This window comes from Petromyzon marinus, chromosome 26 (assembly GCF_048934315.1).
Source record: "Petromyzon marinus isolate PM22_M1 ecotype Great Lakes invasive population chromosome 26, UKy_Petmar_22M1.pri1.0, whole genome shotgun sequence".
In the NCBI taxonomy this organism is placed as follows: domain Eukaryota; kingdom Metazoa; phylum Chordata; class Hyperoartia; order Petromyzontiformes; family Petromyzontidae; genus Petromyzon; species Petromyzon marinus.
The window spans coordinates 8,909,540-8,925,519 of record NC_133692.1 but is presented as its reverse complement, the minus strand read 5'-3'; the positions used below and the strand labels follow the sequence as shown (position 1 = coordinate 8,925,519).

The following is a 15,980-nucleotide window of genomic DNA, read 5'->3' as shown; positions in this document are numbered from 1 at the left end:
GGGGGGGGAGGGGGTCGACAATTGTTGTCCACTTTCTATAACTTTTTGATTCAGGCCTTCTGAAAGGCTCTTATAATTTAGTTGACGGACAAATGGAATGCTGGGTTTTTTTATAATAGATGCCCATGACTCTTTTAACGTTTGCAGTCTGCACAATACTCAGTGCAGTCTGTGCAAAGTCTACTGTTTGCACAACATGTACCTCGATACAGAGCGTGCACATAGCACAGTGTGCACAGAGCGAAGAAGTAGTGTATCACGATATACGCGTGCAGAGCCTATAACATCTATTCTGCCTTTTGGGTACATGAGGGTTAAAAGCTGGTATAAAACATTTGTTTTATGCTATCACCATCAAATTGCAAAAGATAAACATTCACTGCAGGTTATTAACAATAAACGTATTTTGCACAATGTAATAACCTGACAAAATCTCGATTAGAAGCTTTCATGACTGCAGGAATTCATACTCCCGATTCTTTCGGTAAAGTCATATTGTTTATTTTCCTATCTACGTGACTTAAATCGGACAAAACTTTTGTTAGATTGATGTTAGATTTGAGACCTGCTTCCCAATACAGTAAAAAGCATTTTTGCATCATTGGATCTAAAAGTCATGATTACCACCAGTGCGCTGTTGACGCCACGACATGTTGCCATCACTTTATTCCTACTGCTAGACCCCATGGCTGTTGCAGTGACACATGACCTCCTAGGTCTACTCTTGGATGCTCTATTTGATGACATAATTTTTCAGAGCCTTTTAAAAACCAATGCTGCATGTTAAATGTGTGGAAAATAAAAAAAAGCTCACAATGTAGACGCTGATGTCTCTCCTCCACATACAGCAGCTTTGTGATTAGCGAGGAGATATATTGCGCACACACTACTTTATGTTTATGGTTACCAACAAACGTAAAGCTGGTAAAATACAGCTTTAATCATTGCTTTTAACTCTGCTAATGTGACCGACCACGATGAAGGCTTTAATTAAGTTACAAGGTCACTTGCATGTACTGGCTTTGGAATAATGATCCTAGTGTAGCTTGTAATGACACAATAGCCAGATTAAAATTAGATCCAAGATCAAATAAGGATGCACATGTGCACAAACACACACACACACTGATGAAAATACATTTTGTTGGACCTACATTGTCAAGATGTGGTAGTTTTTGCCCATAACATCAGGGTGCCGTATTACATTTTATACAAAGCAACACTCTTTTAATGAGTCTTGGAAAGTTTAAACCACCTCAGTTTCCTTGTACATCAATACAAATGGTACTAAGAGAGAGTAAGCTGGAGGAAGGAACATTAGTGAATAGGAAAATATATTAAGCATCATTTTCCTCCAGGAATGTAAACTATTGCATTCGCCTTTTTATTAGTTTAAGTGAAAATAAAGTGCAAATGGATATGCTTTTTTGTACGTTTAAACAGATTAGTATTCTGAAGCAGATGGCTAGGAGGTGGTACCATTCTAGACTGTGGGAACAGCACAAAAGGTGAAAGGCAGTGGAGTCCTCACAATGTTGATGGACATATTTATATTGATGGAAGTGGTTTAAAAACAAAGGCAGTAGGGGGAAGCGTTTGAGAGAGAAGACCTTAGGTGAGTGGAAGTAACGTCATAAAGGTTTTGTTAAACGACAGGAGAGTATGCTCGGCCAGGTCTCATTGTGCAAAGATGGAGTGCCCCACTGTGCTGAATGGCATGTCAACACACCCGATACCAGATGAAGATGGCCTTGAAGGCATTCTCGTTGGAGCAGGACCCACAAGCCATGGTCTGCACCTGCCGGAGTCCAGTGGGAGCCACCTAGGGGACAGACAAAAATATTTCTAGATTTGAAGCTTTCGTGACTGCAAGGATTCATACTTTTTGTTTTTTTTTCCGGTAAAGTCACGTAGTCACAAGTTACCTAGATGACTTTACCGAAAAAAACCAAAAAGTAGACTAAAGTATGTTTACAAACCCACCTGCTTGGATGCACAAGCATAAAGGGTCCCCTGCATAGCCGTTGCTTATAAAAGTAATCACCCAGGATGCGTCTGATCTCATCAGATCTTTGAAGCTAGGCAATGTTGTACCTTAATAGTGTGTGGATAGATGACCACCATGCATAAAACAAGTGTTATGGGATGCTATAGGCCTATGTTGTGGGCTGCAGATGGCAGTGTAGCAAAATCAATGTTTGCGTTTTACTATACAGTACTTCCACATGTGCTCCCTGCCTTCAACTCTCATGGACCAGTGCGGTGAAGTATGGTCAAGCAGCCCTCTTGACTGACACTTTTTGGAGACATATCATCCAGCAATGGATTGACAAATGGTTCTACGTATAAATAAACAGCCATAAAGACTTTTGGACATGCGGTGTAAATGAGTACCAATTGAGGCCGGCATGACATGGCACAAGGAGGAGTGGTGTAGCCTGCACCATTATATGGCAAGTGCCATATTGAGCTCGTCAGCATTCCCATCTCTCATGGGACGTCACAGACAGACCATGTGGCTCTAGATGGAGTGATTAAGACTCACTCAGTTTATTTATTAGGTATAGCCCTGTGAGCCATGCGGCTCTTGAGGAACCTATCTTCAAAATCACCATGAATGTGCCCAATCTCATCAGATTTTGAACATGAACCAGGGTTATGCCTGCAAGTGAGACTAAATGGGAGACTGATTGAGAATACCAGATAATGTAGACTAGGGCTGTGTGATGACCAGGAGAATGCAGTACATAATGTATTCTTGAAACGATCTGCTTTTAGTATGAATTGATTTTCTATGTGTTCTATGGGTTCTTTCCATACGCCAAATACTAATTAATGGAATTGGCCAAACACCGCTCATGAAAGAGCTTTGAGACTTAGTCGAGCTTTCCTTAAGGGTATTATTTTGCTCAAGTTTACAGAACAAAAGGTCCCATTTATCATATTTAACAACTGCCGTTGAGTACGTTTCGAATGTGGGATGGAACATCACTTTCCAGTGAAAACTCCACATACTCTTTGAAGAGACCAGTCAAAAACACCTACTTTTCTGACTGCTTCCTCGATACCTTATTGCCCATTCTGGTAAGCAGAATGACTCGCACACATGATCTCAGTGCAATCCACAAACCGTACCAGCAAACCACTGCTCTAGAGAAATCCACACCACTGCTGGTTGTATCTGAGTGTGTGAGTGTCTCATACCGATACTAGAGACTTGTGGAGAAGTTGAGGAAGGTCATGCGGAGGTAAAGCTCCCAGTGCCGGTCGGTTAGCGAATGTGGCCTGCCAACACAAGAAAACATAGAAGCCCCATTGGAACATTCTACTTTACAGACTGCTGGTGCAAATGCCATCGAGGCCAGTATGGTACATACAAGAGTGGTGTGGGCAGAATCCTGTATTGTTGGCCGCCTTTGCCTTCCTCGCTGTGATATTCACATGGTTGAAATGACCTAAATGAAGCACAGTATTGGTTCACATATGACTTTCCAGTGGTGTTGTGGAAATTCAACGTAGGTTGTTTGCTTCATAATAAAGCGATTTAACCAATAAACATTGAACACACATGGACAGATACAACAGCTACCATTAGCTACTAAGTGGCAGTGATATTGCAATGAAACTTGTGCCAAGCTAGGTACACATTAGAGCGTGCGCTAACACACATGGTGCTCACCAGATTTGCAGGATCTTGCAGGGTACGGAGAAGGGCTGGGTGATTGTAACCTGTGAAAAAACAATATTCCCTATACATGTAGTCCAATGTAGCAGTCAATAAAAAATGCATTCCTTTATGATTAATAGAATCCACAGTGCAACAAAGAATTGAGGTCAAACAAGATGTCTCACATCAAGGGATTACCCAGGTATATTTTAATAAATAAAATAAGCTGGCAAAGAGGTGGGTAACATGTATTGACGTAATTAATGAGAATGAACGAAACATCCAGCATGAATGGAGGGAGATATAGCATGTGGTTAGTTTGGCATTTATTATTATACGTGTAGAGATGTACGCAGTGCGCGCAGTTGAGCGGGTGCAATCGAGGACGAGCAGGTGTGCGCGTTGGAGCATGAGGTTGGCGTCGGAGAGACGGGTGATGGGGGCGCTGATCAAGGATTAATGAGTGCAAGAGGTTCCGTGGAGGCTACAGCTTAAGTGGGGAGCACGTGAGGAGGGGTATATAAGCGGGAGTGTGCAAAGGGAGTTGTTCGGGGACCAAGGGAGGCTAAGTCATTCAGAAAACAACAGGGTCTTTCTATTTTAATAGAAGTGGCAGGAATATCAGTTAAGAAGGAAGGCAACAATGTGTAAGGCTGCTTTAGACTTTAATAGAAGCAGGGAACTAAGAGTAATCTTCCATAAAGATGTGATTTATAATACGTGCACATGCGGGTGTATACATATATGTTTCAACAACCAACCACTAGAGTACAGCAAAACACACGTGGGTGTGCATCTGCACTGGTGAATAACTTTTTTCCCTACCCCTATTCCAAGGGGATTTCCTTCCCGTTTTAACATCATCCTTTCGTGTTAACGCCATTTCCTTTCTTGCCAAATAAAACATTTCCTGTTCTTTTCTCTCATTCCTTTTGGATCCCTACAGGGTCCCCACAGGGTTTGTGGATCCCAGGGACATCTTATCAATGCAACTCTAGGACTGCATACCAAGTGGCAGTGATGAGATCTGCATGTACAGGTCCAGCATGCGATTTCCATCCACATCCACCAGGTAGTTGCCCCGACTGGCTGTGTAGTCGCAGAAAAACTGCACGGCCACCGAGTTCTGAGATGTGCGTACACAAAAAACAAAGGTCCCATGTACATCCTACACAGATTTTGAGGGTCAGTGTTGATAGCAACCAACTATTAAAGCTGACACAGCACATAAGGCGGTGGTGTGGCCAGAACCATGTCTGGCTGTTCACACACCGCTACAGGTACTCATGTAAGGCCGAATCGACAGGAGGCCCCGGACCAATTTAGATAATCGCCACTGAAGTTCGACATGGCCAAACATTTTAACTCGGCCCGCTGGTTTTGTAATGCAGTGCACTAACCACACATGCGCACAAAACGAAACAACCTGTGTTCAGGACGAAGACGTCAAGTTTAGATCAACGACCCCTTGTTCAGGCTAAGAAAACTTTGCTCAGAATTACAGGCTATTAAAAGTTTAATGTTGAGCGATCTTGCAGCAGTTAGTTGCACTGCAATATGAACCCTGCAACTAGAGTTTGATTCCCACCCACGGCTAAACTCAGTGGCGAGTGACATCTGAACTGGTCCAGCACATCCTTCGCCAACCTGCACTGGGGGTTGTAGTAAAGTAAAACAAACCCCGTTATTGACAGGGCTTGATACTTTCACCCAGCAGTGGACTGATAAAGACCTGTACATCAAATATAAACGATTAATATTATGTACATTAAAGTGTTTAAATGTCTTAAACGTTTTGCATACCTGAATCTCCCCAAGCTCCTTGGTAAGGACCTGTTATAACACAAACAGAGAGATATGCATGTGTACGCACACATCAGCATACACAAACCAAATAATCAAACACTATTTCAAGCACTATGCACCCAGACTTAATGCAATTGTGAGTGTGTATGTGCGAGTGTTTACCATCCAGGCAGGTCAATGAAACCTCATGAAGCGTGTATCAATATTTGCACAAAGAAAATACAAATGTCCTTTAACAGACTCTTTGGTTCTTTCGGTAAAGTCACGTAGTAGGTATAAAATAAAATAAATCACGACGTTTCGGGTGCAACACAAGCGTCCGTCATCAGGTGGGAAAGCATTGGTCTGCTGCTGAGGCACTGTTTTTAAAAGGTTTGAAACTTGTCAAGGAAGCCCCTGTAGGTCATGTTAATCTGAACCTCACGGTCCAATGCTCACACCAGGAACCAGGCAAATGGAGAAATGTATGTTTGCATGTAATGCCAACTTTAGTTACTTTACCAACACTTGATTATTTTAATAACTTTACATGATTTTTTTTATTTAAAGCTTTCGTGACTGCAGGGATTCATATTCTTGGTTCTTTCGGTAAAGTCACGTAGAAGGGAAGTCAAGAGGACTCAATGTAGGGGTTCTAAACCTTGGATTTGGAGGTAACAACACCAGGGAGAGAAGTAATGCTCATAAGCATGACGAATTATGTTCATGACCTTACCTCTAATCCAGGCAAAATCCCTATTGTGCCTTCAATTTACTACTCGCTGCCTCTAGCCCCAAGGCTCTTGTCATGTGCATGGTGTGTTAAAAGCATGGATGAATGCACAATTTCCCCTCATGTACGAGCACATCTGAACTTTGGAGAATGGTGATGCAGCAGTACGCGCAACGAAATATGATCCCAGTAACCTTAGATTCCTGGTGATAAATATGAGTGGTATGTGGTATCTAAAACTGTCTTGATCTTCCCCGAGGTTAACTTGGCCTAAAATGAGTACGTGATGTGGTATGAACATCAGTATTGATTGGAGACAACGGGCTATGATGCTCACAACACCACTCCCATGTGTGCTGTGACGCACTGGGCTTGATGGGAGCTCACTTACAAACATTTGCATCTACAGTATACATGGTTAAATCAGACTATCTTCATCATGGTATGGGTGTGAACAAATGCGTATAGATTACAGGCACGTGTGCTTACATGTGCATGTTCTTTCATGCGTGCAATCACAAAGAGTAGCCTTATACATTTGTGCACATGTGAAGAATCATGCACATTTTTTACGAGTGGAACGCATGTATATGTTGGTGTGAATTAAATAATGATGGCAACCACGAATACACATACGCTCATAATTTAAAGTGGAACTTATCAACCATAAAGACCTGTGTCGAGGTTTGTAAAGGGTTTGAACCTGAAACCTGATTCCAATATGTGCAATATTGATTCGTAGTTGAAATGTTAACCTTGTATCTCCCCTCCCATTCGTCATCACGAGCTAGAAAAAGCACACATGGCAAAGAAGTCCAAGGTTTAATGCCAATCTAAGAGTTGAACCAATCAATACCAATAAGATACTGGGCTCAAATCCAGAAAGTAATCAGTACTGTAAAAAAAATGGGGACTCAAGTATATGAAGAGATAATATCTCAGCACAGTCACCACTGATTGCACACACACAATGATGTTAAGTTTTGTATCATTTAATTAAACACATTCCATTTATCAGGGCTAATATTTATAATTCATGACTCTTTTAGGTCATATGATGAGCCTATTGAATGAAGCCAAACCTACGGCAATTTAAAGGAACCAAATGCCTGACAATGTACTGTTACGGCCTGTTGTAAATTCTAGTTGTACATTTTTCATTTTTCTCATATGACACCAACAGCTCTATTGAATGCAATTGGAACTTTAAAAAAATCAGTTGCTTGTGTGATGTGGTCAACTGCAGCACTGGGAGGCAAAGATTAGCCAAGTTGAATTAACTGGCCTCAAATTCCCCTCGCGTGTCTTCCAGGCCTCAACAAATGATTGCCAACAGCCGTAACCTCTGAGAACCATTGCGGATTAACTGGGAATCTTGCTATTTGTGCTTTTGAATGAACATGTATGCATGGGAGTGCTGTGCGAGTGCACGCATGGCTTTGCAAGTTATCAACCCAGTTTCTCTTACTTGTGATTTGGGCCCTGGTATGGTCGTCTTCATGAGGGGACCCTCATACTCTGGGAGACCCTGGTCATGGAGCGAGGGAGAGGCCTGAGCCCCCATTGCTCTCCCTGTGGATGAGATAATGCATACACAAGGAAAAAAAATCTCCTATATAGCCTACACAGACTGTGAGGACAAGTCCTGTTGGTGACACCATCCCCTTGTCCTTAGGGGACCACGAGGGGGTGGTGTCATCAGCAAAATGCCTAAGTGGACTTCGTCACCCCCATGCTGATGTTTAAGCACTGCAACAGATACTCATTTAAGGATAAGTTAACCTAGGAGGCCCAGGATCTTTTCAGATACCAATCCGCCAGGTATGTTAGCCATGGCCGGGAATGAAATTGAGGTTGCCGGGTTCGTAAAGCAGTGCTAACCCTCATTAGACCTCCTTTGCCAATACCAAAATATAATAGGGTTTTTCCCCTTTTTTTCTGGCAACAAAACTGAAAACTTTTAACAAGGATTCATGTCTGCATTAACCACAATACTTGCAGTCAAAATGCAAACAAAAAACATACTATGATAATATATGCATTGTCCTTGAAACTGATTGGTCCACACCAAGCCGTCCCAAGCCATCCCTTGGTGTGGACCAATCAGTTTCAAGGACAATGCATATATTATCATAGTATGTTTTTTTTGCATTTTGACTGCAAGTATTGTGGTTAATGCAGACATGAATCCTTGTAAAAAGGTTTCAGTTTTGTTGCCAGAAAAAAGGGGAAAAACCCTATTATTATCAGTGCTAACCAGAGCCACCACTCTACTCAATGCACACACCCACACACATTCGTGTTACTCTTACAGACTGCACTCTGATATATTTCTAGCAACCTAGACGTAATTTCTAACCACACACATCAGTAGCATATGGGCCTATTTGCAAGAATTGCTTACATAATAGGCTGCTCTTGAAGCCCCTATTCACCACCAAGCAGTGGGCACATCACCACGACTCATGTCAAGCTAGGAATACTTTGAGGTCGCTTTAAGTGCCAAAGGCTCGCTGGCAGTAAGTCCAGGTCTTATGGGTTAACTGAATGGGATGATTGGCAGATGCGCCAACTGTGCTTATCGCTGTGCCATCTTATCATAGCCCATGACAGGAAGGACCACACATGCTCCCTCACTTTTGTTGCCCCAGTGCTGATGTAACCCTTTTGGTACAGAAGGGCACCCATTTTACATGAAGTCAATCTCAGAATAATGCCAGAGATGATTGAGATACCCAGTGACAAGACGATCTCGTCCAATGTGGCATAGAATTTAACCTGGGTGGATGAGATTGTTGCAGTGTGTTAACCACAATACAACTGTGGTGCCACGGCCGCGGAGCAACTCTGCCAGTGCCGCAAGTCCCCCCTGGCCCCACGCTGAGCACACACACGGAGCACCCACATGCAGCGCGCACACACACATAGCGTCCTGGCGGGGTATCGCCTGGCGCAACGGGTTTTCATGCAAAGGGTCCCTAGGAGGAAAGTCCCACAGTTTCCCGAGTAGCCCGGGACCATTTTTGCTCTCGTCTTCAACCTCTGGGCCGCCAAGACCCACTCCCTGCCTTCCTGCCTCCTCAAGCCGCTCGCAGCATCCGTGTGATGCCAGCGAGTGCTGCTACGTGGCAGTGATAGGTAAAGTTTGCTCTCGTCCTTCTCCCTCCCGACTCTCACGGCGTCCATACAACGCCGTGAGTACAGCTTCGAGGTACGTGGTAGGACGTTTGAATGACTGGGCACTTAAGGCAGCAGTAGGCTAGGCTCTTCTCGCAAAACATTCCCCCAGGTAGTGTGTATTTGCGCCGCGAATAAACGTTAGCACAGAGCATCGGTGTGGTGTCTGGGATTTGTGTGTGGGGCGACTGCGTGGGAAAACGCACTGCGAGAGTTGACGCGGAGTCGCGGCATGGGCGTGCGGTGAGGTAATCGCTCGCAGGTGTGGGCGTAACGCTGGGCACCACATTAGCGTTGGATGTGGTGCGCGCGCGTGTTAGGAAATAATCGCCCGCAGGTCCGAGAGCGTTTGCGCCCCTGTTTTAACGATAGCTGCGGTATGCACGGACGCTCGTCGAGGTAGTCGCTCGCAGGTGGGCAGCGCGAGCGTGCCACTGTGGGCCATGTTAGCGAATGCGGAGCCGCGGCGCGTGCGCATGTTAAGAGGTAATCGCTTGCAGGTGGGGAGCGCGAGCGTGCTGCTGGAGGCTGGGTTAACGATTGCTGTGGTGTGCGCGGGTGCGTGGGGTAACTCCCTGCGGCCGTGAGACAGCAGTTTAGCTATGTCCCTCAGAGAGGGCGCTAGCGCGGGGGGGCCGATCACCCGGTCGGTAGGGGCCCGGCGGGAGCCGATCAATGCGGTGGACGGAGCCGGAAGAGGCGGACGTTGCGTCCCGCCTGCCCAGCGAGGGCGGTGGGGTGGACGTCGGCCCCCAAACAACCGCTCCACATAACCAGCATACGGAAAGATACACATTATACCATCACCAAAAGTGAATGTTGGTCGAAAAGCAGAAGAGAAATGTCAAATCTACACCACACATAAAAAGCGTAACCCAAAGAGATTGTGGTACTTTAATACCAGTAACCATTTTCACATCATAACAAATGTGTTGAGTGCAAGTCATAATTTTTATTGTGTTAATGAACGCTGCATTTTAATTTTGTTTAATATATTTTCATATATTTTGTTGCCCGAAATTTATTCATTTTCTTTCATTAAAAAAATGTAAATAAGGCGACCTCTTGCCAACACTTTGGAAACCCACATAGCCTTGTGGACCTTATATACCTTCTATACCAGACATGGGCAAAGTACGGCCCCCGGGCCGTATACAGCCCGTTGGGCTTTTTAATCCGGCCCGCCGAACTTGTCCAAATATGATTATTATTATTAAATTAAATTTTACCTTTCTTCTGTAATGCCCCATTCCCCCATTAGATGGCGCACTTTGACTGGGAGTGTGATGTATAGGGCTCGAAAGGGCACATGATCTCGCAATGCATTGTGGGCCATCAGCGCCATTTTCAGGGTTTGTTTACATTGCCGAGTTAGATACGGTGCTCCCTTCACTTTTTCGCTTTGCCCTGCGAGCCCTTCTGTAAAATGAGCGGATCAAGGAAACTAAAAGTGGACAATGAGGGCCGAGTGTTTAACACGGAGTGGACAACAAAATACTTTTTCACTGAAGTCCAATCGAAGGCTGTATGCCCGATATGCCGAGAAACTGCCGCAGTTTTCAAGGAGTACAACATCAGCCGTCACTTTGCTACGAAGCATGCCAACTACGCTAGCAAGCAGTCAACGCAAGAACGGGCGGCTACGGCTCAGAGGTTGGCGACTAATTTACAGACTCAGCAACATTTTTTTCACCGACAAACTGCGATTCAAGAGTCAACTACCAAGGCAAGTTTTTTGGTGGCATTCGAAATAGCAAAGGCTAGCAAGCCTTTCTCCGAAGGCGAGTTTGTAAAATAATGCATGGTACAGACAGCAGACATCTTGTGTCCGGAGATCAAAAGCAAATTTGAAAAAGTCAGTTTATCACGCAGAACTGTGACTCGCCGTGTGGAACCGATTGATGAAAATATAGCCAGCCAATGAAACAAAAAGTCTGATTCCTTTGAGTTATATTCACTAGCACTGGATGAAAGTACGGACGTAAAAGACACTGCTCAGCTCCTCATTTTTATCCGAGGCATTGACGACAGTTTTGCGATAACAGAGGAGTTTTTTTTACCATGGAGTCCCTGAAAGGAAGAACGCGGGGAGAGGACTTGTATAACCAGGTGTCTGCTGTCATCGAAAGAATGAAGCTACCTTGGAGTAAACTTGTCAATGTCACAACGGATGGATCGCCAAATTTAACTGGAAAAAATGTTGGGCTGCTGAAAATAATCCAGAATAAAGTGAAAGAGGAAAACCCTGACCAGGGTTTGGCGCCGATGATGGCTGCCTCAGCCGGTTGGTGCGCCCTGTTTTGTCCAGTTTTGTCGAGAGGGGCCTACTGTTCAGCACACCCGTGCTGGTGAGAGGGGCCTGCTGTTGAGGGGCCTGCTGTTCAGCACACCCGTGCTGGTGAGAGAGGCCTGCTGTTCAGCACACCCGTGTTGAGGGACCTGCTGTTCAGCACACCCGTGCTGGTGAGAGGGGCCTGCTGTTCAGTACACCCATGCTGGTGAGAGGGGCCTGCTGTTCAGCACACCTGTGCTGGTGAGAGAGGCCTGCTGTTGAGGGGCCTGCTGTTCAGCACACCTGCGCTGGTGAGAGAGGCCTGCTGTTGAGGGGCCTGCTGTTCAGCACACCCGTGCTGGTGAGAGAGGCCTGCTGTTCAGCACACCCGTGTTGAGGGGCCTACTGTCCAGCACACCCGTGCTGGTGAGAGGGGCCTGCTGTTCAGCACACCCATGCTGGTGAGAGGGGCCTGCTGTTCATCACACCCGTGTTGGTGAGAGGCCTGCTGTTCAGCACACCCGTGCTGGTGAGAGGGGCCTGCTGTTCAGCACACCCGTGCTGGTGAGAGGGGCCTGCTGTTCAGCACACCCGTGCTGGTGAGAGGGGCCTGCTATTCAACACACCCGTGCTGGTGAGAGGGGCCTACTGTTCATCACATCCGTGTTGGTGAGAGAGGCCTGCTTTTCAGTACACCCATGCTGGTGAGAGGGGCCTGCTGTTCAGCACACCTGCGCTGGTGAGAGAGGCCTGCTGTTGAGGGGCCTGCTGTTCAGCACACCCGTGCTGGTGAGAGAGGCCTGCTGTTCAGCACACCCGTGTTGAGGGGCCTACTGTCCAGCACACCCGTGCTGGTGAGAGGGGCCTGCTGTTCAGCACACCCATGCTGGTGAGAGGGGCCTGCTGTTCATCACACCCGTGTTGGTGAGAGAGGCCTGCTGTTCAGCACACCCGTGCTGGTAAGAGGGGCCTGCTGTTCAGCACACCCGTGCTGGTGAGAGGGGCCTGCTGTTCAGCACACTCGTGCTGGTGAGAGGGGCCTGCTGTTCAGCACACCCGTGCTGGTGAGAGGGGCCTGCTGTTCAGCACACCCGTGCTGGTGAGAGGGGCCTGCTGTTCAACACACCCGTGCTGGTGAGAGAGGCCTACTATTCATCACACCCGTGCTGGTGAGAGGGGCCTGCTGTTCAACACACCCGTGCTGGTGAGAGAGGCCTACTGTTCATCACACCCGTGCTGGTGAGAAGAGCCTACTGTTCAACACACCAGTGCTGGTGAGAGAGTCCTGCTGTTCAGCACACCCGTGCTGGTGCGAAGATGGCACCGATGATGGTAGCCTCAGCCGGTCGGTGCGCCCTGTTTTGTCTTGTTTTGTCTGTCAATTCAGTGTTTTGCCAAGATTTTCGGAGTTCTCTAACAAGAGACGAACTTTTAAATATCAGGGAAACAACTCCTGTGGATTTAATTCCTACTTTTCTGCTTCCAGCGGCAGAATTAGTAGGCATTCTAGTCAATGCCGCGCTAGGCTTTGCTCAAGCAGCGAAACGCCGCCCAAGGGGTAAACGGTCGGGGGCTCTAGTACAGCTACACAGACGCGGGATCCGAACAGTGCTTCCGAGCTTTTTCCTCTCCAACGTACGTTCACTGTACAACAAAATGGATGAACTTCAGCTACTGATGGTAAAAAACAAAGACTTTCTTTCATCTTCTGTTTTGTGCTTCACGGAGACATGGCTGTGTGATTTGATTCCGGACACTTCGCTACAACTAGCAGGATTCCATCTTGTAAGATCGGATCGTGACATAGCACTCTCCGGCAAGACGAAAGGCGGTGGTATTTGTTTTTACATTAACAGTGGCTGGTGTGTAGATGTCACAGTGATTCTGCAACATTGTTCTCCACTCCTTGAATCAATTTTTATAACCTGTAAACCGTTTTACTCGCCTCGCGAGTTCGCGTCGCTCATTTTGGTCGGAGTTTATTTGCCGCCTTGTCCTCAAGTTAAAGAGGCCCAACGCATGCTCGCCAATCAGATTCTGAGTGTGGAGCGAGCAAATCCAGATTCGTTGGTTATCGTACTTGGCGACTTTAACAAAGGTAATCTCAGCCACGAACTCCCCAAATACATACAATTCATTAAATGCCCAACCAGAGAAGGGAACACTCTGGATCACTGCTACACTACAGTCAGTAGAGCCTACCACGCCATCTCCCGAGCAGCACTAGGACACTCTAACCATGCCATGGTCCACCTGATTCCTGTATACAGGCAGAAACTAAAACTCTGTAAACCTGCTGTAAGGACATCTAAACAGTGGACCAGTGAGGCTGTGGAAGATTTGCGGGCGTGCTTAGTTCACGACTGCTACCAATAGTCTGGATGAACTCACAGAGGCTGTAACGTCCTACATCAGCTTCTGTGAGGACTGCTGTATCCCAACACGTACCAGGGTGAACTTTAACAACAATAAGCCCTGGTTCTCAGCAAAGCTCAGAAGGTTGAGGTTGGAGAAGGAGGAAGCGTTTAGGAGTGGGGATAGAGACAGATTCAAGGAGTCGAAGAACAGGTTTAGCAAAGCGGTGAGAGAGGCTAAACGACTGTACTCAGAGAGACTAAAACACCAGTTCTCTACTAACGACGCTGCTTCTGTCTGGAAAGGGCTCAGGCAGATCACCCACTACAAACCCAGAGCCCCCCAAACCACTAACGACTCCCGCCTAGCCAACGACCTGAACGAGTTCTACTGTAGATTTGAAAGACAATTGAACTGTCCTGAACCACCCTTTCCCACCCAAGAGGCCCCATCCCCCACCCATACTACAGAGATGACTCTCTCCTTTCAGGAGGGAGAAGTTAATAGACTTTTCAAGAGGCAGAATCCACGCAAAGCAGCCGGGCCGGACTGTCTCTCCAGCCACCCTCAGGCACTGCGCTGACCAGCTGTCTCCGGTGTTCACCAACATCTTTAACACCTCCCTGGAGACATGCCATGTACCAGCCTGTCTCAAGTCCTCCACCATCATCCCCTGTGCCCAAAAAGCTAAGGCCAACAGCACTAAATGATTACAGACCAGTCGCCCTTACATCTGTGGTAATGAAGTATTTTGAGCGCCTGGTCCTGGCACACCTCAAAGCCATCACAGACCCTCTCCTGGACCCCCTCCAGTTTGCCTACAGAGCCAACAGGTCTGTGGACGACGCAGTTAACATGGCCCTCCACTTCACCCTACAGCATCTGGACGCCCCAGCATCCTACGCCAGGATCCTGTTTGTGGACTTCAGCTCTGCCTTCAACACCATCATCCCTGCCCTGCTTCAGGACAAGCTCTTCCAGCTGAATGTGCCCTACACCACCTGTAAATGGATCACAGACTTCCTGTCTGACAGGAAGCAGTGCGTTAAGCTGGGAACACAAGTCTCTGAATCCAGGTCCATCAGCACCGGAACTCCTCAGGGCTGCGTCCTTTCCCCACTGCTCTTCTCCCTGTATACCAACAGCTGCACCTCCAATCATCTGTCCGTCAAACTCTTGAAGTTTGCGGACGACACCACCCTCATTGGGCTGATCACTGGTGGGGATGAGTCTGACTATAGGTGGGAAGCTGACAACCTGGTGACCTGGTGAGCCAGAACAACTTAGAGCTAAATGCTCTAAAGACAGTTGAGATGGTTGTGGACTTCAGGAAGAATACAGCCCCACTCACCCCCATCACCCTGTTAGACTCCCCAGTCAAAATTGTAGAGTCCTTCCGCTTCCTGGGCACTATTCTCTCCCGGGACCTCAAGTGGAAACTGAACATCAGCTCCCTCACCAAGAGAGCTCAAGAGGATGTACTTTCTACGGCAGCTGAAGAAATTCAACCTGCCAAAGACAATGATGGTGCAATTCTATACAGCGATCATTGAATCCATCCTCACCTCCTCCATAACCGTCTGGTACGCTGCTGCCACTGCCAAGGACAAGAGCAGACTGCAGCGTATCATCCACACTGCTGAGAAGGTAATTGCCTGCAATCTACCAACCCTCGAAGACCTGCACACGACAAGGACCATGAGGCGAGCGAGGAAGATTATGGCCGATTCCTCCCACCCTGGACACTCTCTGTTTCAGCTACTCCCCTCCGGCAGAAGGCTTCGGTCCATCAGGACCAAAACCTCACGCCATAAAAACAGTTTCTTCCCATCTGCTGCTGGCCTGTTAAACAAGGCCAAGGGCTTACACTGATTTTAACATTTTATCTACATAATGACACCTTGCCGATATTAACTATGTTAACCTATTTGTATTTTTTTATTTTTAAATGATATCTTAAAGATATTTTATATTCAATATTTATTCAATTT

General features: G+C 46.6%; 1 protein-coding gene across 2 annotated transcripts in view; it reads right to left on the bottom strand.

The window, feature by feature from the left end:
* ABAT (4-aminobutyrate aminotransferase) overlaps positions 1 to 15,980 on the bottom strand; it is an 83,346-nt gene that overhangs the window by 19,003 nt on the left and 48,363 nt on the right. For both annotated transcript variants that reach the window (XM_032960883.2, XM_032960882.2), the window contains exons 3-8: positions 7,654 to 7,757; positions 5,471 to 5,500; positions 4,676 to 4,793; positions 3,680 to 3,729; positions 3,205 to 3,285; positions 1,730 to 1,822 (exon numbers count right to left, since the gene is read on the bottom strand). In XM_032960883.2, the coding sequence (XP_032816774.1) occupies positions 1,730 to 1,822; positions 3,205 to 3,285; positions 3,680 to 3,729; positions 4,676 to 4,793; positions 5,471 to 5,500; positions 7,654 to 7,757 (476 nt within the window). The remainder of the gene's footprint in view (positions 1 to 1,729; positions 1,823 to 3,204; positions 3,286 to 3,679; positions 3,730 to 4,675; positions 4,794 to 5,470; positions 5,501 to 7,653; positions 7,758 to 15,980) is intronic.